Source organism: Aotus nancymaae, unplaced genomic scaffold, assembly GCF_030222135.1.
Source record: "Aotus nancymaae isolate 86718 unplaced genomic scaffold, 86718_ANA_hifiasm-v0.15.2.pri h1tg000002l, whole genome shotgun sequence".
In the NCBI taxonomy this organism is placed as follows: Eukaryota; Metazoa; Chordata; class Mammalia; order Primates; family Aotidae; genus Aotus; species Aotus nancymaae.
The window spans coordinates 65,040,587-65,065,686 of record NW_026988413.1 but is presented as its reverse complement, the minus strand read 5'-3'; the positions used below and the strand labels follow the sequence as shown (position 1 = coordinate 65,065,686).

At 39.7% G+C, this 25,100-nt stretch overlaps 1 protein-coding gene across 3 annotated transcripts in view; it reads right to left on the bottom strand.

Annotated features, from left to right (window-relative positions):
- Window positions 1-4,029: 4,029 nt before the first annotated feature.
- LOC105723316 (metabotropic glutamate receptor 3) overlaps window positions 4,030-25,100 on the bottom strand; it is a 226,934-nt gene continuing 205,863 nt past the window's right edge. For 2 of the 3 annotated variants that reach the window (XM_012461246.2, XM_064375174.1), the window contains one exon: window positions 4,424-4,591. In XM_012461246.2, coding sequence (XP_012316669.2) covers window positions 4,518-4,591 — 74 coding nt within the window. In that variant the 3' untranslated portion in view covers window positions 4,424-4,517. Of the gene's footprint in view, window positions 4,592-25,100 lie in introns of all 3 variants that reach the window. The other variant, XM_064375167.1, reaches the window with a different exon arrangement.

Below are 25,100 nucleotides of genomic sequence, written 5' to 3'. Positions count from 1 at the left end.
AGAGCTCCTACAGCAGGATCATGAAGGAGACAGTCACTTTAGTGGGATATAGAAGTTGTGGCACTTGGTGCATGGCCAAACTCCTTTCAAGTAGAATGAGTAGACCTGGATTTATTATTGGGTGAGCTAGAGGAAAAGCATATGAAGTTTCAAGCTCTGGCTCTGGTTGTTGCTGAGGGTTTTTTTCCCCCTGTTAACTCCCCAGTGCAAGCCCATTAGAAATCAGGCCATTACGTAGCCACTGGCACTGTCTGCCATAAGCCCTTTCTGAAGAGAAAATGGGAGCTGTATGCTCTTACCCTTTTCTGCATTGCTCCAAGGGGATGTAGTCCCTGGAAGTATTTGCATGCTCACCGAAAAACACCTCTTTATTCTGTGATCTATGAACACTTGTTTATGATTAGTCCATAGCTAAGAGGTTTAGAATGGAGTCCTTTGGGTGGTAGCTGTAAAAGCTGGGGCACTCAGGGAGAGGCATAAACCCCTTCCAGGAAGAAACAAAGAGCTGCATGTTTCTAGCCCCTTCTCTGCACTGTTTCTTGGGAATGAAGCCGTGTAAGTGCTTAAACATGTATATAAAATTGCCAGTTTTTTCTTTGGTCTAGATAGACTCACATATACTTAGTCCCCTCTGGTCTCAGAGGTAGGATGTTTAGGACATATATATAGCTTGGGTAGAAGCTATAAAAGTGGGACACTCAATGCATGGACAAACTCCTGCCAGGAAAAATTAATAGAACTGGAGTTATCACTGTGGTGAACTTGGAGAGAATGCTCCAGAAGAGCCAATCTGCTTCTCAGGCTGCTGATGGATTAATATTTATCTGCCTTCTTAACTCCCTGATACAAGTTAGTTGGAAGCCAGGCTGCCAAATAGCCACTGGAAAAGTATGCAATAAACTCCTTTGGGGGAGAAACAGGTGGGTGGGTTTAAACCCCTTCTCTGAACAGCTTCTGTGGGACAAAGGCTCTGGAAATGCTTGCATACTTGTATAAAACACTGCTGTTTTCCTGTGGTCCACAGAGACACATATGCCAGTCCCCTCTGCTCCCAGAGCTAGAAGGTTTAGGATGCAGTCCCTTGAGGGAAAGCTGTAAAAGTTGTGGTGCTCAATGTGTGAACAAGTTCCTTCCAGGATAGATAAATAGACCTGGAGTTACTGCTGGTGTGAACTGGGAAGAAGACTTAAGAAATGCTGATCTGTTTCTCAGACTGCCAGTGAGCTACTGATTTCTTTAATTCCCTGATGCAAGTTAGTTAGAAGTCAGGCTGCCAAGTGGACACTGGGAGATTGTGTCCCTTCTAGGGAGACAAAGAGCTACATTTATTTTTAAAGCCCCCTTTCTGCTCCTCTCCTGGAGCATGAAGCCATTGGAAGCGCTTGCTTGCTTACATAACACGGATGCTTTTTCACTGTGGTCTGGAGAGACTCTTATGTCTAACCCCTTCTGTTCCCAGAATTGGTGAATTAAGTGTCAAACCAAGGGAAAACTTAGAGTTAAGGTGTTATATGTGAGGTCCAAACCCTCCTCTCCACAGGGAAAAGCTGAGTGTTGGGGATTCCATTCAAGATTTTATGGCACAGTGCCTGGGGGAGAGTCTGTGTCTGAGTGTGCTTCAGCTTTTCCTACTCATGTGGTGTGGGTGTTCTCTCAGTTGCCTGGTGGGTGGGAGTCTCTCAACTGGTATCTAACTTTCTCTCAGAGGGACTTGATCTGTGAATAGATGGGTTTTTTTGGTGCACTCGTGGGTAGAGGGAGAGGCAGGAGCTTCCTATTCTACCATATTGCTGATGTCACCTTGATTTTTTCTTTTTAATGAGTGGGATATGTAATTTTGCTTGGGTTTCTTAAATTCAGGAAGTTTTTTTTGCAAAGATGGACTGGCTCAACCAGTTTTATATTGTGAAATGATGAAATGTTATTGGAGCAAAAAAATTAACAAAACACCTATTTGCTTGAAATAGCTTATATAAAAGATTTTGTAGCTGCTATTTTTCATACATAGGTTGAATATTTTAAAAAATAGTATTTCCACAGATCACATGTTAGATTACGCACTTCCAATTGGAAACAAAGCTTGTGGCAAGAAAAAAGAAAATGACAAGAGCTGTTGGTTAATGCATGAAATTATATTTTCAGGGCATGAAATATAGTGGGCATAGATCAAAACCCAGCCCTCTCAAAAATAACGTTTTCTGAAGATTCATACACAAGCCTAATTGTCTTGTTTGAAAAGGTACATAATTAGTTTGATTGTTTGAGGCATCAGCCATGTCTCTGCATAACCCATCTAATATTGCCTTCTTCAGACTGTCACATTCCATCAGAGAACTGTTTATTTTCTCTGTCATCCGCCTTGCCTCAGCCTTTATCCTGAGCAGATGCTCATTCTTAACACACTTATCTAGCACTCCTGCCAGTTCCAGTCACAGCAGAATTCATTTTTTTCATTTAGTGCTGTTGAATCTATTATCCAATCTAAGCTTTTCTCCCCAGGATTCCAGGTTCTTATTTGAATATGGGAATTAGACACTGGTGAACACTATTGTCTTCAAGCATCTGGTGAGTTTTGGGTTGATTGATTAGGTTGTTGATTCAAATGCATCCAGAAGAAAGAGAAGAATTTCTAACATCTGATTCCTTTATTTCCTTCAAGGCCAGTCCTGTTGGCTTTTTGTGTACCTGTTACTTATTTTCAGATATTTTTAAATAGTATCATTATGTTTGATTATTCAGGCATTGGCTGTTTAGCCTGTGGGTGCTTCATATCCTGAGTTTGTCTTTTTTGGGTCACAAGAGTGCTCTCATTATAATATTTTCTAGTCTTTAAGCTTCTTAGAGGTAGGCACTACAACTTATTCTTTTTTCTGTTGTGGGATGAAAGTGGCCCCCAAAAGGGTATGTCCACATCTTAATCCCTGGAACTTCAGAATGTTTATTTGAAAAAAGGGCCTTTGTAGATATAATTAAGGATCCTGAGATGAACTCATCTTATAGTATCTACTTAGATTGGCCCTATATCAAATGACTAGTGTCCTTGTAAGGGAGATGGAGGACAAAACTGACACAGAGGAAAAGTTGATGTGAAGATGGAGGCAGAGATTGGAGTGAGGTGGCCACAAGCCAAGGAAACTGGCAACCACCAGAAGCTAGAAGAGGCATGGAACCAATTCCCCCATAGAGCATCTGAGAGAGTGTGGTCCTGCTGACACTTTGCTTTCAGACTTCTAGCCTCCATCCCTGTGAGAAAATAAATTTCTATTGTTTTAAGACACCCGGTTTGTGCTAAGCTCTTACACCAGCCACAGGAAACTAAAGCACTCCCTACCCATGGCACCTAGAACAAGATCTGGCACAAAGATTCTCAGCAAATTTTCCTACATTCATAAATGATTTGTGACTAAAAAGACTGCTAGAAATAGGACAGTATTTAGTAAGAATAAGCCAGTTTTAGCTTATCCGTGCTTTCTGTTCACTCCCTTATTTAGATTAGAAAATATTCAAATTTAGTGACAAGACTATGTGCCTGAGCATGGCTACTGGGGCTTTGAAGAAGCTTTGGAAAATAAGATATCCTGGATTTCTATTGCCTCATTTAGCTGTGAACGGTGAGAGTGATTTTCTAATGGAATGATGAAATGCTCTGCTAATCCTTTCATAGGAATTAAGGTTGTTTTTGGAAATGAGAGCCATCAAATCTTTTCTGGCAGCCACAGTTGTCTCATGTCTCTATCTGGGCAATTCTGGGCTGCCCTACAGATGTGAGTTTAGAAAACCAGTATGTGTATTATCACTGAAATGGCCTTATATAAATGGTGTTGCTACCAGTCAATTTCTGATCATTGTGGACTGAAAGAAGTATGAACCTGCTCACAACTCTTCAGCAGGTAACAACTTGAGTTTGAAGTATGTACAGATGTGAACAAAAGCACAGTCAGACAGTTTCTTCCAGTATTAAAAGAAATGATTTGAAGTCATATTCAAACTACCTTGAGTTATTTAAAAAGAACAAATCATTATCCACCATGCTGGAAAACCTTGAAGGTTTTATTCTCAATATCTTTACATTAATACAGATGCTTTTTATCTTGTGCTGAGAAAATCAGTCTGTTATACAGAATGTAACTTTAATATACAACATAGAAACTCATCCTAAATTAGTTACAACAAGGACCTACAAAAAACCTCATAGGAAAAAAAGTTACGTAATATTGCCACCGTTATTATTTTTTTTTTTTTAGTAGACTGACCCTGTCAGACCCTGTCACCAATGCTCAGCTCTGTAAACATGGTTATTTCCATGTTCCGGGGGAATTGTTAATACTAGGGACACTAGAATCAGCCTAGAAAGTCATAGCACATCACTATATACAGTCCTCAAAAATAATTTATCATACTGTTTCTAAAAAAAGGTACTAGGGTTGTTCTTTTGCTCTGTTTCCATATTCTGGAGCTGCACACAAGCACTTTTGTCTAACAGTCTAAAAACACAACAACTGAACTGCAATTCACAATCACAGAGATGAGGTGGTGGAGTCGAGGACTTCCCGCCCATTGCACACCGTTGGGACATACGTGCTTGCGGAGGCTGGAAAACAAAATGGGACAGAAAAGTCGAAGTTAGTCAAATGGGACACAAAGGTAATAGCATGAAGGATACAATGGGCTTTGAGGATTCAGGGAAAGGGTAGGTAGGAGGTCAGGGATAAAAGACTATAAATTGGGGTTCAGTATATACTACCCAGGTGATGGGTGCACCAAGATCTTACAAATCACTGCTAAAGAACTTACTCATGTAAACAAATACTACCTGTTCTCCAAAAACCCATGAAAATAAAAAAATTTGAAAAAAAAAAAAACTCATTTTAATTTGGCTTTGGAAAATGCTAAATGGTTAGAATGCTAGTGTAGGTCAATTTTTAAATAAGTTCTACTCAAAATTAGTTTGCGACCAGGAACATACCGCCACTTATGCTATACCTCTTGATGGGAGAATTTATAAGTATAATCATTGTTGAAGGAAGTAACTTGTGGTTTGAAAATTAGCTTTGGTAATCTATAAACTGGTTAAAATACAATGTGCACAATCAAAAGCTCACTGCATTTTTTTTTATCGGTTACTAAATTACTTTTTTCAGCACCTTAGTTTTGTTCTCTTTATACAGGGATGACTTTCATATTGTCCATGAGTCATCTGTGAACTCCATTCCCTTAGAGAATGGTTTGATATATTTTAATTGTTCAAGTGGATAACCTCAGTAAAAACACTAGTAAGGCCTGGGGTGCTAAAAGCTTCAATTTCATGACAGTTCTCATCAAAGATACTCCAAAGGGATGGTGCCTTTGTTAATGATAATAGTGACAACATTGTCATGGTATGCATATAATATGGATATGTATATTCCTTCTTTTCATGGCACTCAGATTTCCTAGATACAACTCTTAGCTGTTAACTTTTGGTAAAGTTTTATTTCATGAGAAATCTAGGTACAGTTAAGTTGTATATATTGCACCTTTAATGCTTTTTATTTTCACTGAATGAGAACAAAAGCAAGGAGCCCCACTCTCTATGGAATGAAACCATGTAGCCAAGAAAATAGGTTAAAGAGATGGCATTTCATTATATTTAAGGTCTCTCTCATGCAACCCCTTAGCCTGTCTATTTGTACATACTCTCACCAGTAAGAGCTGATCCTCTGGGATACTTGATCACAGCCCAAATCGAATTGACTAGCCATCTGTTCCATTCTTCAAGAGCATATCTTAAAGTTAACATGCAGATAAACTGGCTTCATGCTTAAATTTTCATGCTTGATAGTGGACATATTATTGGCTCATACATTTGCCTTTTACCTGTGCAACATTCCTATTAATTTTCTTAAACAGGAGCAACTATTTATGAAATTTGAGATTATATGGCATTCAGTGGGCAAGTATTCACTATACTTGTGGCACTGAAGCCTGTCAGCAGGTCCACCATGAGGGAATCTGCAGCCCCTGAGTTTTGCTGGCTAGGTATGTAAGAAAATCTATGAAGTCAAGTTTGTGTGGCTACCTCACGTTACTCTGGAGTCATACAACATGCTAACTCTTTTTTTTGAGATGGAGTTTTGCTCTTGTTACCTAGGCTGGAGTGCAATGGCGCGATCTCGGCTCACCGCAACCTCCGCCTCCTGGGTTCAGGCAATTCTCCTGCCTCAGCCTCCTGAGTAGCTGGGATTACAGGCACGTGCCACTGTGCCCAGCTAATTTTTGTATTTTTAGTAGAGACGGGGTTTCACCATGTTGACCAGGATGGTCTCGATCTCTTGACCTCGTGATCCACCCGTCTCGGCCTCCCAAAGTGCTGGGATTACAGGCGTAAGCCACCGCGCCCGGCTCATGCTAACTCTTTTGGAGATATTTTTTAATCTTATTGTTAGGATCAGGTTCAATTTTATTTACAATATGAGCCCATTAAAAGCTATAGTATCTCCGAGGGCAGGTATGGTGTAATCTGCATTTCCCAAAACTGCTACAATGAAGAAATTATTAACATAGTATGTGCCAGGTAAATACCTGAGGGAAAGTCGTCATAATCATAATTCAAAATGTGAGGGCTTTATTATTCGTAAATACTTTAATTAGGTAAATTGTTTCCATATATTGTATCTAATACCAGCTTCATCAAAGTTAGATGAGGTAAGAGAAAGGGCAAGGCAAAGTCAGATGGGTTACTGGAAACCTAGGAAAGCCCTCTAGGCCATTCAATATGTGCTTTTTCTGCAGCCCCTTGTATCCAACTGCCTACTTGACATCTTCATGTGGATGTTTAAAAGCCACTTCAAAATCAAAGGCCAAAGCTGAACCCTTGATTCCCTAACCTGTCCTCATTTAGCTTTCCTTTCCTCAGTGAATGGTTTTGCCATCTGGCCAATTTCCCAAACCAAAAGTCTAAAATTTATGTTTCATTCCTTTTTGTATCAACTCTTCCACATGTCAAACCTATCATCAGTTTGAGTCAACTCTAGATTTACATCTAACTAGTTCTCTTTGCATCTACCACCCTGGGGCAACCTACCATGATCTTCCTCCTGACCATTGCAAGAGCTGTACCACTGCCCTGTTTCCACTCTTGCTTTTTTGCAATATATTTAAAATACTCTCGCAGCAGTGAGAGTATTTTAAAATATAAGTCACCTATATATGCCCTTCCAGTGGTTTCCCTGTGTGCTCTCTTTACTCTGGCTTATAAATCCTGCTGTGATTTGGACCATGCTTCTCTTTGTGTTTGCCTCATTTCAAATTTTCTTTCCTAATTTTTGCTTTTGTTCTCAATCATGGCAAATCTGTTTCTCAATTTCGTGCCTTTGCCGTAGCATTTGCCTCTGCTAGGAATGTTCTTCCCTCTGATCAGCTAGTGTCTGGCTCCTTGTCATCCACATCTGAAATGTTATCTAGAAAAGGCAGTCATCAGGCCACCTAATTTAAAATAATAGCCAAACAGTTACTATCTGTCACATCACCCAGTTTTGAATCTCAGCCTAGCCCACTTGTTGCTGCCTGAGTTTTTTCTTGCTTATTATGATTTTGGTGTAGCATCCTAGAGCCTTGACTAGAAAACATGCAGGGGCTTTAGTTATCTGTTTCATTATTTTATCTCTAGTGCTAGTCATGGAATAGACCCTCTACAAACATTTTCTGAATGACTATATAAATGTTCGCATTTCAAAGAATCAGGAAACCAGTGGAATTTTCAAGAAAGAAATAATCTTTTAAACTAGAGAAGCGACCAGTAAACGTGAGGCCTAGGGGCAGCCTTATTTTCAAACAGGTGGGATTTTGCTTTTCAAGCCATATTGTGACAATGTCCATCAGCTACCCTTGCCAAGAGAACTGACTCAGGTTGTGAGCTCCCCATACAGGCATGCTGCCTTTGACATTTTAAGTAATCTCTTTATCTTTTCCAGGATCAAGCTTTATTATTTCTGTGCAGGCTAAAAATGAAATTTTTAGTGATTGAAGAGGAATAATGTGTTACAGGGATAAGTCTAGGAGAACTAAGGCCTGGGATTCAAAAACCCCTCTTAAGTTTGTATCTGAAACCACACGGATGCTCCCCATCCTCTTATGGAACTTGATGTAATGCTATTCTTTGGAGTGCACTTTTAGAGTCAGATTGCCCATTGCATTCGAATTTCTTAAAAATTAGGTGTATCTTGCCTAGGTGTGAAGGACAGAGTCTGCAAAAGATAGCTTCATGGAAAATTCTCCAGTTTTAGTATAAAATAGTCATCTACTATGTGCCCCATGGACATCATTATGGAAGTTAATAGAACAACTTTGTTTCATCCACCTGCTCCATAGGGACATTCAAAGGAGCAACCTACGTCAGCACTCTTTGAGAGGAAGATAATAACAAATTCAATGTCTTCTTATAAGAAATAGCAACAGCCAAAAATGCCCACAACACTCTTTTTGCAACTACTTTTCCCCCTAAATACCTTTTAATGTGTCAAAAGGAACTCTAACTTGTATTTTTCTGCTTCTCTTTTATTGTTTCATCTGTAGCTTTGGCATTTTATTATGCAAAAAAATTCTCATTTTTGCACATGCTGTTGAATATAGTAGGGGAAATTATTGTTTTATGAGCTTACTATCTCAATTACTTTGCTTTTCATAAATATTTTATGTATGCCTCACATATTAGCCCATCTGTTATTCACCAAGGTAGTAAACTGTGTAGAAGGGCAAAGTACTGTCATTTACGTGTGTATGTTTGTGATGAACTTTTTCTATTATTCTGATGAAATCCTCATGAGATTTTTAATGGTGTAAGTTTAGCCCATTTTCTTAAGTGCGGTTAAGCAGATTTCTATAATCATCCTTTCTACTAGACATAAGAGGCATGCAGCCTTATTTTTGGCTTTTCTGGGACTCAGGGTAGCAACTATTGGTACTCTAGGATAAGCTCTTTGCCATTCAAAGTGAAAATCTAAGGTAACTGAAAAGGACCTTGTAGCTTCCACTACTGATCACAAAAGGGTAATTCACAGCCATCAAAAGGCATATTTTGCTTCACAAACTGATGAAACATTGGAGATCAGTGTAACCAAGTGGCAGCTTTGTCTTGCTCTGTGAAATCCACTTCTCTTCTACCAGTAATGCATGGTCTAGCCAGGCTTTGGAGAAAATTATTGTATTTTTCAGGTAACTGGACCCTCGATCAATGCTAAATATATTTATTTAATAGATCTTTATGGATGCTAAGTCTGTTAGTCAATTTACTGGCTGAGACTGGTTGCTGAGAATCAGTGTTACTTTAGCAGTGTTACTTTGTATCAGTCTCAGAAAAAAAAATAAACATTTTGACAAGACAGACATTCCAATTTGCTCCATCTGTTCCATTTCCTTGCTTTTGATGACCCCAAATAATTTTTCCCAGGAAGTCTGTTTGTTTAAATATTTTACGGTTATGGTGATAGAATCCAGTTTCCACTAGCTGTTTGCTGCCTTGCGTCCTGCTTTGTCATTGAATCTGTTTTTTTACTCATCATCTTAATTTTACTTGGGCTAGGGTCCCTTGGTTCCATTTCAGGAGAATCGTATTTGTTGATTGATTAATTTATGTTATCTGGGCAGATTAGGACACTACTACTACCCATTGGTTTGGTATTCTTGCTATGTCAGAGATTTCACAGCAGAAGGCAAAATATTCATTATTAAGAAATATAGACTGGGCCTGGTGCAGTGGGTCAGGCATGTAATCTCTGCACCCTGAGAGGATCACTTGAGGCCAGTTGGGAGTTTGAGACCAGCGTGGGCAATGTAGCAAGACACTGTCTCTAAAGAAATTTAGCTGGGCAAGATGGCATGTACCTCAGGTGCTGAAGTGGGAGGATCACTTGAGCCAAGGAGTTTGAGGCTTCAGTGAGCTAGGATCGAGTCACCGCACTCCAGCCTAGGTGACAGAATGAGACCCTGTCTGTCAAAAAGGATCTCTTCCAAAAAAAACAAAAAAACAAAGAAAATAAAAGAAAAGAAAAAATATAGACAATTCTCAGTGACTACTTCCTCTTTATGACCCAAATAATGGTTTTAAACTGTTAACAGTAGATTTAAGATCGTCATATTAATTATGCCATAGGATAAAAATCTGCAAATCCAGGATTTAGTTGCCAGTTGGGGAGGTGGAACTATATGAAAGCAATGACTTCTTCATTCAGTGATTCTTTTCTTGTGAGACAAGATTTATGGAAAAAGAAGGTATGGCATGTACCTTTTTTATGACTCATAATATAACTTAATTAGCTTACCAACAAAAATAGCACTTGGTCTTAGTCCATTTTCTGTTTCTGTGACACAATATCACAGACTAGGTAATTTATAATGAAGAGACATTTATTTAGCTCATGGTTCTGAAGGCTGGAAAGTCCAAGAGCATGGCACTGGGCATCTGATGAAGGCTTTCCTGCTGCCTCATGGCATGGTGAGAGGCATCACATGATGAGACAGAGTAAGCATCTAGTTCAGGTCTCTCTTCCTCTCCTGTGAAAGCCATCAGTCCCATCATGGGGGCTCCACCCTGGTCACCTTATTTAATCCTAGTTACATACTAAAGATACCACCTCCAATCAACATACGAATTTGGAAATTAAGTTTCCAACACATGAAATTTGAGGTCACATTCAAACCATCAGTTTTCAACTAAATACTTCCCTCCATTGTTGCCACATCATGTTGCTTTAAAATATCATGTTCTGAGCTCTGTTTCAAGATGGCCGATTAGGAGGAAGTCGGGATCGCAGCTCCGAAAGAAGGCGCAGAGGGTGAGTGGACGCCGCATTTCCAGACAGATTTTTACTGACCACAGGCCAGGGGATTAACAGGAGGAGGAGCCTCACGGGTCACCAACGCAGCTGGTTTGAGCGGAGCGGCGCGCCGCTCGGCCTACGCCCTGAGGTGGGGGGCGGCGGATCCACGTACAGAGCGAGAGAGACTGAATCACCTCTGAGCCAGCAAGGGGAGCTGAAGCAGGGATTCAAGCCAGGACACTCCCGGACGAGGGCGCACCACGAATCTCAGAGCCGCTGCTTTGGCTGATGCAGCGGCTCACAGGGCAGCGGATTTTTACTGCCCACAGACCAGGAGATTCACAGGTGGAGAAGCTCCACGGGTTGCCAGCGCCGCTGGTTGGACTGGCGCGGCTGCTCTGCCTGCACCCGAGGCAGGGAGCAGCGGCCCCTTGTGCAGAGTTAGCGAGACCGGATCCCCTCTGGGCCAGCAAGGGGAGCTGAGGCAGGGACTCAACCCAAGAGTTTCCTGGGCAAAGAGGACGCCTCCAGAAACACGGCTGAACACGGGACGGTCCAGCTCTGTGGAGGAGGGGCGTCACCCACCGGGAAACACCCTGCAGTTCCCAGGACAATTTGCCCACAACAGCTCAACGAAGCCTCTGCAGGCTGAGTGTGACTAGGCTGCCACCTTGTGGGCAGGGAAAACCATTGCAACAGCAGAAAATCATAATGCCCTAATTCCCTGGGACAGACCACCTAGGGGGAAGAAAAGGGGGTTTATGAGTTCAGCTACTACAGACTTAAAATTACCAAAATCAGAAAGACAGCAACTACAAAGTCGATAGGTGGATAAATCCACAAAGATGGGAAGAAACCAGCGCAAAAAGGATGAAAACACCCAAAACCAGAACACCTCTCCTCCTACAAGGGAGCACAACTCCTCACCAGCAAGGGAACAAGACTGGATGGAGAATGAGCGTGATGAAATGACAGAATCAGCTTTCAGAAAGTGGATAATAAGAAACTTCCGTGAGCTAAAAGAACATGTTCTAACCCAATGCAAAGAAACTGAGAACCTTGAAAAAAGACTTGATGAAATGTTAACGAGAATGGACAACTTAGAGAGGAATATGAGCGAATTGATGGAGCTGAAAAACACAACACGAGAACTTCGTGAAGCATGCACAAGTTTCAACAGCCGAATTGACCAAGCAGAAGAAAGGATATCAGAGGTCGAAGATCAACTCAATGAAATAAAACGAGAAGGCAAGATTAGAGAAAACAGGGTAAAAAGGAATGAACAGAGTCAACAAGAAATATGGGACTACGTGAAAAGACCTAATCTACGTTTGATAGGTGTACCTGAATGTGACGAAGAGAATGCATCCAAGCTGGAAAATACTCTTCAGGATATTATCCAGGAAAACTTCCCCAACCTAGCAAGGCAGGCCAATATTCAAGTCCAGGAAATACAGAGAACACCACAAAGATATTCCTCTAGAAGAACAACCCCAAGGCACATAATCGTCAGATTCGCCAGGGTTGAAATGAAGGAGAAAATACTAAGGGCAGCCAGAGAGAAAGGTCAGGTTACCCACAAAGGGAAGCCCATCAGACTTACAGCAGATCTCTCAGCAGAAACCCTACAGGCCAGAAGGGAGTGGGGGCCGATATTCAACATCCTTAAAGAAAAGAACTTTCAACCCAGAATTTCATATCCAGCCAAACTAAGCTTCATAAGTGAAGGAAAAATAAAATCCTTTGAGAACAAGCAAGCACTCAGAGATTTCATCACCACCAGACCAGCTTTACAAGAGCTCCTGAAGGAGGCACTACACATAGAAAAAAACAACCAGTACCAGCCACTCCAAAAATGCATGAAATGGTAAAGAGCAGCAACACAATGAAGAATCTGCATCAACCAATGGGAAAAACAGCCAGCTAGCATCAAAATGACAGGATAAAATTCACACATAACAATATTAACCCTAAATGTAAACGGACTAAATGCCCCAATCAAAAGACACAGATTGGCAAATTGGATAAAAAGCCAAAACCCATCAGTGTGCTGTATCCAGGAAACCCACCTCACAAGCAAGGATACACAAAGGCTCAAAATAAAGGGATGGAGGAAGATTTACCAAGCAAATGGAGAACAAAAAAAAGCAGGAGTTGCAATTCTCATCTCTGATAAAATAGACTTTAAAGCAACAAAGATCAAAAGAGACAAAGAAGGACATTACATAATGGTAAAAGGATCAATGCAATAAGAAGAGCTAACGATCCTAAATATATATGCACCTAATACAGGAGCACCTAGATACATAAGGCAAGTTCTTAAAGACTTACAAAGAGACCTAGACTCCCACACAATAATAGTGGGAGACTTCAACACCCCATTGTCAATATTAGACAGATCAACGAGACAGAAAATTAACAAGGATATCCAGGACTTGAACTCAGACCTGGAACAAGCAAACCTAATAGACATTTGCAGAACTCTCTACCCCAAATCCACAGATTATACATTCTTCTCAGCACCACATCACACCTACTCTAAAATTGACCACATAATTGGAAGTAAATCACTCCGCAGCAAATGCAAAAGAACGGAAACCATAACAAACAGTCTCTCAGACCACAGTGCAATCAAGTTAGAACTCAGAATTCAGAAGCCAACCCAGAACCGCACAGCCTCATGGAAATTGAACAACTTTCTCCTGAATGTTGACTGGATAAACACTGAAATGAAGGCAGAAATAAAGATGTTCTTCGAAACCAAAGAGAACGAAGAAACCACATACCAGAATCTCTGGGACACATTTAAAGCAGTCTCTAGAGGAAAATATATAGCAATAGGTGCCCACATGAGAAGAAAGGAGAGATCTAAAATTGACACTCTATCATCAAAATTGAAAGAGCTAGAGGAGCAAGATCAAAAAAACTCAAAACCTAACAGAAGACAAGAAATAACTAAGATCAAAGCAGAATTGAAGGAGATAGAGACACGAAAAACCCTTCAAAAAATCAATAAATCCAGGAGCTGGTTTTTTGAAAAGATCAACAAAATAGACAGACCACTAGCCAGACTAATAAAAAAGAAAAGAGAGAATAACCAAATAGATGCAATAAAAAATGATAAAGGGGTTATCACCACAGATGCCAGAGAAATTCAAACCATCATCAGAGATTATTACAAACAACTCTATGCACATAAACTAGAAAACCTGGAAGAAATGGATAAATTCCTGGACAGTTGCCTCCTCCCAAGCCTAAATCAGGAAGAAGTCGAAACCCTGAATAGACCAATAACAAGGTCTGAAGTCGAGGCAGCAATTAAGAGCCTACCACCCAAGAAAAGCCCAGGTCCAGATGGGTTCACAGCCGAATTCTACCAGACATACGAAGAGGAACTGGTACCATTCCTACTGAAACTATTTCAAATAATCCAAAAAGAAGGAATCCTTCCCAAATCATTTTATGAGACCAACATCATCCTAATACCAAAACCCGGCAGAGACTCAACAAGAAAAGAAAACTACAGGCCAATATCCATGATGAACATAGATGCAAAAATCTTCAATAAAATACTGGCAAGCCGATTGCAGCAGCACATCAAAAAGCTTATCCACCATGATCAAGTAGGATTCATCCTGGGGATGCAAGGCTGGTTCAATATACACAAGTCTATAAATGTAATTCACCACGTAAACAGAACCAAAGACAAAAACCACATGATTCTCTCAATTGATGCAGAGAAGGCCTTCGACAAAATTCAACAGCCCTTTATGCTAAAAACTCTCAATAAACTAGGTATCGACGGAACGTACCTCAAAATAATAAAAGCTATTTATGACAAACCAACAGCCAATATCATACTGAATGGGCAAAAACTGGAAGCATTCCCTTTGAAATCGGGCACTAGACAAGGATGCCCTCTCTCACCACTCCTGTTCAATATAGTACTGGAAGTTCTAGCCAGAGCAATCAGACAAGAAAAAGAAATAAAGGGTATTCAATTAGGAAAGGAGGAAGTCAAATTGTCTCTATTTGCAGACGACATGATTGTATATCTAGAAGACCCTATCATCTCAGCCCAAAATCTCCTGAAACTGATAAGCAACTTCAGCAAAGTCTCAGGATACAAAATCAATGTGCAAAAATCACAAACATTCCTATACACCAATAATAGACTTAAAGAGAGCCAAATCAAGAACGAACTGCCATTCACAATTGCTACAAAGAGAATAAAATACCTAGGAATACAACTAACAAGGAACGTAAAGGACCTCTTCAAGAAGAACTACAAACCACTGCTCAATGAAATAAGAGAGGACACAAACAGATGGAGAAACATTCCATGTTCATGGTTAGGAAGAATTAATATCGTGAAAATGGCCATACTGCCCAAAGTAATTTACAGATTCAACGCAATCCCCATCAAGCTACCAATGACCTTCTTCACAGAACTGGAAAAAACCACCTTAAACTTCATATGGAACCAAAAGAGAGCCCGCATAGCCAAGTCAATTCTTTTTTTTTTTTTTTTTTTTTTTTTTTTTTGAGACGGAGTCTCGCTCTTGTTACCCAGGCTGGAGTGCAATGGCGCGATCTCGGCTCACCGCAACCTCCGCCTCCTGGGTTCAGGCAATTCTCCTGCCTCAGCCTCCTGAGTAGCTGGGATTACAGGCACGCGCCACCGTGCCCAGCTAATTTTTTTGTATTAATAGAGACGGGGTTTCACAATGTTGACCAGGATGGTCTCGATCTCTCGACCTCGTGATCCACCCGTCTCGGCCTCCCAAAGTGCTGGGATTACAGGCTTGAGCCACCGCGCCCGGCCAATTCTAAGCAAAAAGAACAAAGCAGGAGGCATCACACTACCGGACTTCAAACTCTACTACAAGGCTACGGTAATCAAAACAGCATGGTACTGGTACCAAAACAGAGATATAGACCAATGGAACAGAACAGAGGCGTCGGAGGCGACACAACATATCTACAACCACCCGATCTTTGACAAACCTGATAAAAACAAGCAATGGGGAAAGGATTCCCTGTTCAATAAGTGGTGTTGGGAAAACTGGCTAACCATATGCAGAAAGCAGAAACTCGACCCCTTCCTGACACCTTACACTAAAATTGACTCCAGATGGATTAAAGACTTAAACATAAGGCCTAACACCATAAAAACACTAGAAGGAAACCTAGGCAAAACCATTCAGGACATAGGCGTAGGCAAGGACTTTATGACCAAAACACCAAAAGCATTGGCAACAAAAGCCAAAATAGACAAATGGGACCTAATCAAACTCCACAGCTTCTGCACGGCAAAAGAAACAGTCAATAGAGTGAATCGGCAACCAACAGAATGGGAAAAAATTTTTGCAGCCTACCCATCTGACAAAGGGCTGATATCCAGAATTTACAACGAGCTAAAAAAGATTTACAAGAAAAAAACAAACAAGCCCATTCAAAAATGGGCGAAGGATATGAACAGATACTTTACAAAAGAACACATACAAGAGGCCAACAAACATATGAAAAAATGCTCATCATCACTGGTCATTAGAGAAATGCAAATCAAAACTACATTGAGATACCATCTCACGCCAGTTAGAATGGCGATCATTAAAAAATCTGGAGAAAATAGATGCTGGAGAGGATGTGGAGAAATAGGAACACTTTTACACTGTTGGTGGGAGTGTAAATTAGTTCAACCACTGTGGAAAACAGTGTGGCGATTCCTCAAGGACCTAGAAATAGAAATTCCATTTGACCCAGCAATCCCATTACTGGGCATATATCCAAAGGATTATAAATCGTTCTACTATAAGGACACATGCACACGAATGTTCATTGCAGCACAGTTTACAATAGCAAAGACCTGGAACCAACCCAAATGCCCATCGATGATAGACTGGACAGGAAAAATGTGGCACATATACACCATGGAATATTATGCAGCCATTAAAAACGAGGAGTTCACATCCTTCGTAGGGACATGGATGAACCTGGAAAACATCATTCCAAGCAAACTGACACAAGAACACAAAATCAAACACCACATGTTCTCACTCATAGGCGAGTGTTGAACAAGGAGAACACATGGACACAGGGAGGGGAGCACTATACATGGGGGTCTGTTGCGGGGGAGTGGGGGGGACAGCGCGGGGGGGGGAGTTGGGGAGGGATAGCAAGGGGAGAAGTGCCAGATATGGGCGAGGGGGAGGGAGGCAGCAAATCACACTGCCATGAATGCACCTACGCAACAACTTTGCATGTTTTTCACATGTACCCCAAAACCTAAAATGCAATAAAAAATAAAAATAAAAAATAAAAAAATAAATAAATAAAATATTATGTTCTTTTACTCTTTTCCTCCCTTCAAAAAGTACAGAAAAGGATGCCCAATAAAAAATTGGTAAATGAGAAGGCTCAATTTTTATGCTTTTCTACCAATTCTGCATTCTTTTCACTATCTTTTAGTTGCTCAACATCAGTGATTTATCCTCTTTTCTATCAAAATATGTTTTCAGACAAGGATCAGAAACTTACCTTGAGGCTCAGAAAACTATGAGTTGCATGTGCTACTATGCCTAGGGACAAAAGTCTAAAACCAAAAGTGTTAAACTCTAATAAAATTAGTTTTAGTCTTCCTTTCTAGTGGAACTAATCCTGTTAGCTTCACCTTTAAATTATGTACAGTATCAGAACACTTTATTAGCTTCTACTGCTATCACTCACTCTGGTCTAAACCACCACCATTTGGACTACGCCTCCTAAATGATCTCTCTGACTGCTCCCTCTTTTATATTTTGACCACACAGCCAAAACTCATGCTTTTAAAGTCAGGTCAAACCACAACTCTGATGAAACCCTTCTAGTGCTTTCTCATTTCTTTTGATAGAAGAGTGACTATCCTTACAATGACCTCCAAAGTCCTATGTGACCTACTTCCTCTCTGTCCTCCTCTCCTCTCACTTCCACCTTTATTCATCTTCATCTAGCCACATTCAAACCTAATTTGCTTGGCCAGGTGACTACGTAGTGTTATTAGGGGACTCTCAGGCATATGATGCTGGTTTTTTTGTATTTTTTTGGAGTTTCACTATAGAAAAGAAGCTTGGGCATTATGTGATAAATTTTTCTTTTATAAAGAGCCTCTTTGATTTTCTCCCGACTTTGGCCGTTGCATGTGTTGTTCCCTTTGTCTGGCATGTCTTTCCATCAGATATTGGCATGGCTCACTTCCTTCATTTCCTTCATGTCTCTATTCAAATGCCATTTTATCAGAGAGGCCTTCCTGTCAACTCTATTAAAAATAGTAACTCTACATTTCCAGTGTGTCTTACTTGTTCATTCTCCATTAGTTTCTCCATATCCTTTATAAACAGCTGATATGTACTATTGGTTTATTTGTGCTCCTCCTCTGGCCTGGTTACAATGCAAATATGATGAGTATACAATTTTTCTGTTTGTTAATCGCTACATCCTAGAGCTGTGTCTAAGACCAAAAGCTTCTTCAATGAATGAGTGAATTGAAGATAGGTCACATCAGATTGGTTATTTACTTCGTAATATACTCTGTGTATTTAGTATATTTAATATAGTATATTAATACTCTGTATTTAGTATATTTAATTTAGTATATTTATTTAGTATATTTAATATACTCTGTGTAATATACTCTTCGTTATTTACTCTGTGTCCCCACCCAAGCCTCACCTTGAATTGTAATCCCCAGATACTGAGGGAGGAACCTGGTGGGAGGTGATTGGATCACGGGGTGGTTTCACGCATGTTGTTCTCATGACAGTGAGTTCTCATGAGATCTGATGGATTTATAAGTGTTTGGAAAGTTCCTCCTTTACTTGCTTCTCTTCCCTGCCACCTTGTGAAAAGGTACCTGCTTTGCTTTCCACCATGACTGTAAGTTTCCTGAGGCCTCCTCAGCCAGGCAGAACTGTGAGTCAATAAAATCTCTTTTCATTATAAATTATGTACTCTCGGGCAGTTATTTATAGCAGTGTGAGAATGAACTAATATATTTGTTAAGGGGGATCTCTCCAAAAGCCTATAAAATTACACCAGGTAAATCAGACATATCCCGCATATATATTTTCTCATATAGGTAGGGATTTTTATGCTATATAGGCACATAAATTTATCCATTTAGGGATGTTGTGCAGAGAATTTCACTTAAAGTAAAAAAAGAAATAGGGAAGGGATATTAATGTTAGACTATTTGCTTGTTTTAAAGAACTGAGCATCTAAAAAGCAATGTATGTGCAATGGTTTATTATATACATTCCTTTCTAAAATAGCATATCTACATAGTTTTAAGCATAGCACTATGTTACCAAAGAAATTTTATAAATTTGGAGTTACGTGGAAATGCACATGGCTATAGGTATTGCTCATACAATATTCAGCTCTCTGGTTTAGGAATGCTGAATTTGCATTCTGTTCATATATACAGGACAGAATGTGGAACTATACAATGTAATTTAATTCAAGAAAGTGATCATTGCTTTTTAAAAAACTACATAATGGGAGAAATTATGTCTTTGATATAAACATTTAGTCAGTCACCACTAGCAATATTATTTTATTTGATTCATCAAATCACATTTTCTGAGAAGCTTTGTGGGTAGCTCCTCTAAAAGATCGCACCTTCTCTGTGTGCAGCCTGGTCCTATGGACCACTAGAGTCTTAGATGGACATGATTTATGCTGTTGAACTCCCTGGCATGGGGCTTTTGAGAGGAATACAAGTCTGTACCCATGCTGATAGAACAAGATGCCATCAGGTATAGAGCTGAAAAGTAACATTTTAACTTAAAAAAAATGGAATTTGCAGATGCTAAGCTTCTCATTGTCAGAATAGTCTATGAGCTGAATTTTGTAACTGAGCTAAGGCAGCAAATCCAGGGAGGCCAGAGGGACCATATAGCAGCTTTTGAGAATTTCACCTATGACTTGTTACCAAATTCCTTAAAGTATCTGGTAGACAGGGCCCTAGTTTTCTAATCTAGAAATGTGATTATTAGAATAAATGTTCCAAAGTGGCCCTTCCAGCTCTGGTATTTGTAGTCACTGTTATTAAAGAGAGCACGCTATACCTGCTTGAGGAAAACCTAGGGACATATTAGAGATAAAGAGAAAATGATTTCAGGGATGGAAAACAGCAGTTGTGAGACAAACGCAATGATAGTGTTATACAGAAGAAAGGAGAGGTACTAAACATCAATTCTCTAATACATGTAGAGTTACCTGTTATAGCTGGAGACTCTATTCTTCCATTCATAATGACAAAGGGAGTGAAAGGGAATGGAATGAGATTCTCAGGAATGCTGTGGACTTTTTTTTTTTACTTTTATTTTAGGTTTGGCGGTACATGTGAAGGTGTGATACATAGATAAAAGCATGTCACAGGGGGTTGCTATACAGATTTTAAGTGATGAAATAAACCCAGTCCCCAATAGTTATCTTTTCTGTCAACTTTCCATTTTTTTCTTTGGGTGGGGGAGCAGATCTTGCTCTGTCACCCAGGCTGCAGTGCAATGGCGTGATCTTGGCTCACTACAACTTCTGCCTCCTGGGTTCAAGCAATTCTCCTGTCTCAGCCTCATGGGTAGCTGGGATTACAGGTATGTGCCACCATGCCTGGCTGATTTTTGTATTTTTTTAGTAGAGATGAGGTTTCGCCATACTGGCCAGGCTAGTCTTGAACTGCTGACCTAAGGTGATTCACCCGCCTCGGCCTTCCAAAGTGCTGGTATTACAGGTGTGAGCCACCACACCCAGCTTCTTTTCTATGGACTTTCTAAAGGGAAAAATAGATGAACATTTATCTAGTTTGGATGCTTTGGGTATATTCTACATGGAAGCAGCTGGCTTGACTTGCTGAATATTCTAGTTCTTCCTGCACTGCCTATTAAAGATTTATGTGTATGATATACCTGTGATAAGAAAGACCATCAATTCTGTCTGTATTACCAAACACCTTGCTAATTTTCCTGGCCAGGCTAGTGCATAGTGTCATGTGGGACTCCCTGAACTTAGAGTACAGGCATATGATACTGCTTTTTGGGAGTTGCACTATAGAGAAGAAGCTGGGGCGTTACATGTTATGCTTTTATTTTATAAAGGCGTATTCAGACTTCATCAATGGCTTGTCTCCTGCTAACTAAGCCAAAGTCTGGTCTTCATGTGCTTGCTTTCTGTGGCTGCAGCTGTGTGGAAAGTGCTGCCATGACTCTAGATAACTGTTCACTGAACCTTTTTACGCTATTACCTTCTTTCTATAATGCAAAAAACTTTGTGATAATAAATAATTCTATTAATTGAACAGTTCACACATTGTGACCTAGACAAGTGACTTTTTGAATAAGGTTTTGGCAGAGAAAATCAATCTCCATATGCTTACAGCTCCTTGGGGACCAAAATCATCATTAGGTAGTAGTAGTTTCTTGGCTGTTCTTCATAATGACATATATACATCTGAACGGTTACCATGAGCAAGAGACACATATCCTTATAGGACCAAGTCTGGGTACATAATAGCTCTGAAGATCATGAGCACACATTATTTTTCATCTCTCTCTCCCAAGTCTATGCTGATACAAAATCATATCAGTGCCAATATCCTAACCTGCGTGACTGCTATGGGGTTTTATGCTATGTAACTTCATATACACTTCCAGCTCTCTCTTAAAAGATTATGCAGTTCTACTTATATTCCCAACATATGTTCTTGATTGCCTGTCCTTAGGGACTAGCTCTGGGAAACCCTTTTTCTCTAGAGCAGAAGAGAATAAAAATGACCTCTTTTTCATCCAGATGCAAAGAATATTTGCTTATGTGTGTGGGTGTGGGAGTAGAATTAAAAGAATGAGTTTAGGATTTCAAGGTCTCTGAGTTGTACTGTCATTTGAAGGAGCATGCTCACTTGTAGTAAATATTTTCTGAGTGTCCAGGTTCTTCTATGCTGGAAATGCCTTCCCTGATAGTTCCAGAGGGAGCCTGGGAAATCACTGCATGAGGATGTGGCCACTGGCGTTATGAAGCAAAGGGTGGAAATTCAGAATCCCACTCCCTCTCTGAAACCCTGCTTCCTCTTTGATGGTCTAGAGAACCTCCCTGCACTGACTGCACTGATTAAAGTGGATGAAGTAGATAAGGATGGTTTGGGTAGAGGTCCTCAAAATATTTTCCTTGGACCAATTCTATTGAAACAGATGGGGTATCTGTTATAAACCAGATTTTTGGCCTTTGCTCCAGACCACATGAATCAGAAGATCTGTGGGTGGGACCAGGGCATCTCGTTTCAAAGAAGTTATTTTTCATATATAAATATCTGAGAACCATTGATCCTTGGGTATTCTTAATGGAGAAAAATTAAAGTTTCATTTATTTTTATTATTCTTCTACTCTATATAATCAGGCACAACTTTAATGTACACTTTTGCGCATAGCAATGTGTAAAACATTTCAGTTTTCCAAGATGTTTTTAACCATGTTCATTCTTTCATGGCTGCTTCTGAGTTTGGTTATGGTTTTCCAGTTTTTTAGAGCAATTGCTCAGCTTTAAAAATTGCTCTTTCTGCTATCAACCACCTTGGCTGCATCAGGAGACTCTTCTAGGCTCCAAAGTAATGTGGTATTTCTCCTACTCTCTTGCCAGAGAATTAACTTAGAATTGATACAGCTGTACTTTCCAGTTGGGGTAACTTCTTGTTATCATACAGGATTGTGTCAAGTCACTGTAATTCTTGGTAAGATGCAGTACTGGATTAATTTGGGATTTGGAAAGTGTGGCATAATTAAAATGGTGACAGATTCTTTGAGAGGTGGGGTCTACGCACCTCGCCTTGAATCTGAGCTTTGATAAATAAGCATGGTACCAGTTACGCTGTACCAGTTTCCTGGCCAAGCCAGTTTCTATTTCCTTTTTTATGGAACATGCTCTTTAGGAGCCAGCATGGATAGGTTTCCTGCCAAGATGCCAGGAATGAGTGAAACCATCATGGATCTTCCAGATCAGCTCAGTCTCTGCTTAAAATCATGAAAGAACCTCAGCCTCATGAAGCAGATGAACCAAGCTCTATCTGAATTCCTGACTTGTAAATTGTGAGAGATAATAACACAAAGAGGTATTGTTTTAAGACTTTAAGTTATGGAGAAGTTTGTTATGCAGGAATAAAGTGGAGGAAATGAGATAAGCGTATTTCCATATTAGCTTACTCTCATCTCTACATTGGGTTTTATTTTTACCTCTGAAGAGAAAGTAAAAAACCAGCAGCAATATGGGTAACAGTTACCAAATGAAATAAAGTTATAACATTCTCACTGGAAGAACATAAATTGTGTACAACCCAAGTAAAACATGCTTTATCTAATGAGCTCAGAGCAGTTTAAGGAATGTTTTTGATTTATAAAGCAACATATTTCCTAGTATTTAAGAGGGAAATGAATATAAGTTGAACTGAATATATAATAGAGGAAACAGACACGAAGATATTAAATGCATTGCTTCAATTCTTAGCAAAGTGGGTTAGTAACATGTTCATGCACAGAACTAAATTCTGTGTAGACCACTGGCCTTTAAACATCTTTGACTGTGATTCATAGAAGTAAATACATTTTACCTGGACCTGGTACACGTATACATATATCTCCTCATGACTTACCTTTCATGCCTTACCTTTATTACATGTAATGCACTCTAAGATTTTCTATTATTTTATTTTAAAAGACACTGGCCAAAGATACTAAATTTCATGACCCAGTAATGGCTTATAATCTACAGTATGAAAACCACTGTCCTAGACACCAAGATTCATGGGGCCAGGGACTCTGCCCTATTCATTACTGTGTACACAGTGCTTAGAACTTTTTGGTGTGTAGTAGGTACTCAAGAATTTAATGAATGCATTTCTTGATATTAGATATTTCCAATTTATGAAAATGGGAAGGATTTTAATTGAAAGTCAGGAAATCCAGGGTCAACTCTTGACTCTTGAATCACTGTATTTCCTTGAGGAGTAACTCCAATTCTCAATTTTCTTACCTATAAAATAGAACTTGTGATATCTTGTACTCATGAGGACAAAATGAATTCATGAATATACAACTACTTTGAATAAAAGATGTAAAAATGCAAATAACAGGTGAATGTATTTGTTACTTATGCCCTTTAAAATGCCAGAAGATGTTATATAAAATCTTCACTTTGTTACATGATACCACTTCACTGATTTTGATTAATTAGGGAAATATTGCTGAAACAATGAAGTCTGAATTTAGACTTTTTAAAAAAAGTTTATTTAAAATTTTATCGAGTAACACAACATTCCAAAAATGTTCAAACGCTTGTCTTGAAGTACTAATTGGGTTACTATCAGATTAGCATACTGAGTAATAGTTTAACAGGTCTGCTGTGGTTGCAGTACATTGTTTTTATGTAAATGGACATTTCTGAATTTCTAACAAGAGACTTGGTTGGAGAAAGTGCCCTTGTTATCCCTTCTAGAATTTATTAATTTCCAGCATCTGTATTAGAAAATTCTGCCATTTCTAAATTACTGAGGTCTAGATATATGCGATTTTGAATGATGTCTGCAGAAGACTTATGGACTCTGCTAAATTGTTCTAATAACAACCAAAAGTTCTGAGCTAGCAATAGGACAATTTTGCTGGGATAACCTTTTTTTTAATTCTCCCTGAAAACCCTGCCAAGGACCTAGCATTATGAGAACTTTCCCAGCTTGCTCTCTGGGAGAGGCTGCATGACACAGTGGTTAAGTGCACTGACTTTGAAATCACTGGAACTGACTCTAAATTCTGATTCTGCCATTTTTGAAGTGTGTGACCCTGGGTGAGTTTCTTTACCTTAAAAGGTTGGAGCATTGATTAAGACAGCACACACATGTACACATGTGTGTAAAGTATTTAGCACCATTCTTAGCATATGAAAAATACTCAACAAATGAAAGTTCCTGTTACCCGTTGTTGTTATTTGTATTTGTTATTGACAATTCTCTCTGGTCTGGATTAGGTAGCTGTTAAGATTAGTCTGCTAAAGAAGAGCTTTGTTTGCTCAAGGAATAAATATATTTCTCTAAGATCCAAGGAAAACAATCTCACAGGCTTTGCCATGCCCTGAAGCTCAAATTTTGTGACACCTTGGATCTCAGCTGGAACGACAGGAACGTGCAGCCTATCCCTGAACGTGTGCTCTCGGTCTGTCAGTCTTCCCTCTGTTTTCTGGGGAAGGGCTGCCCTGTTAAATTCTGTACTTTGGTGGAGAAATTGGGG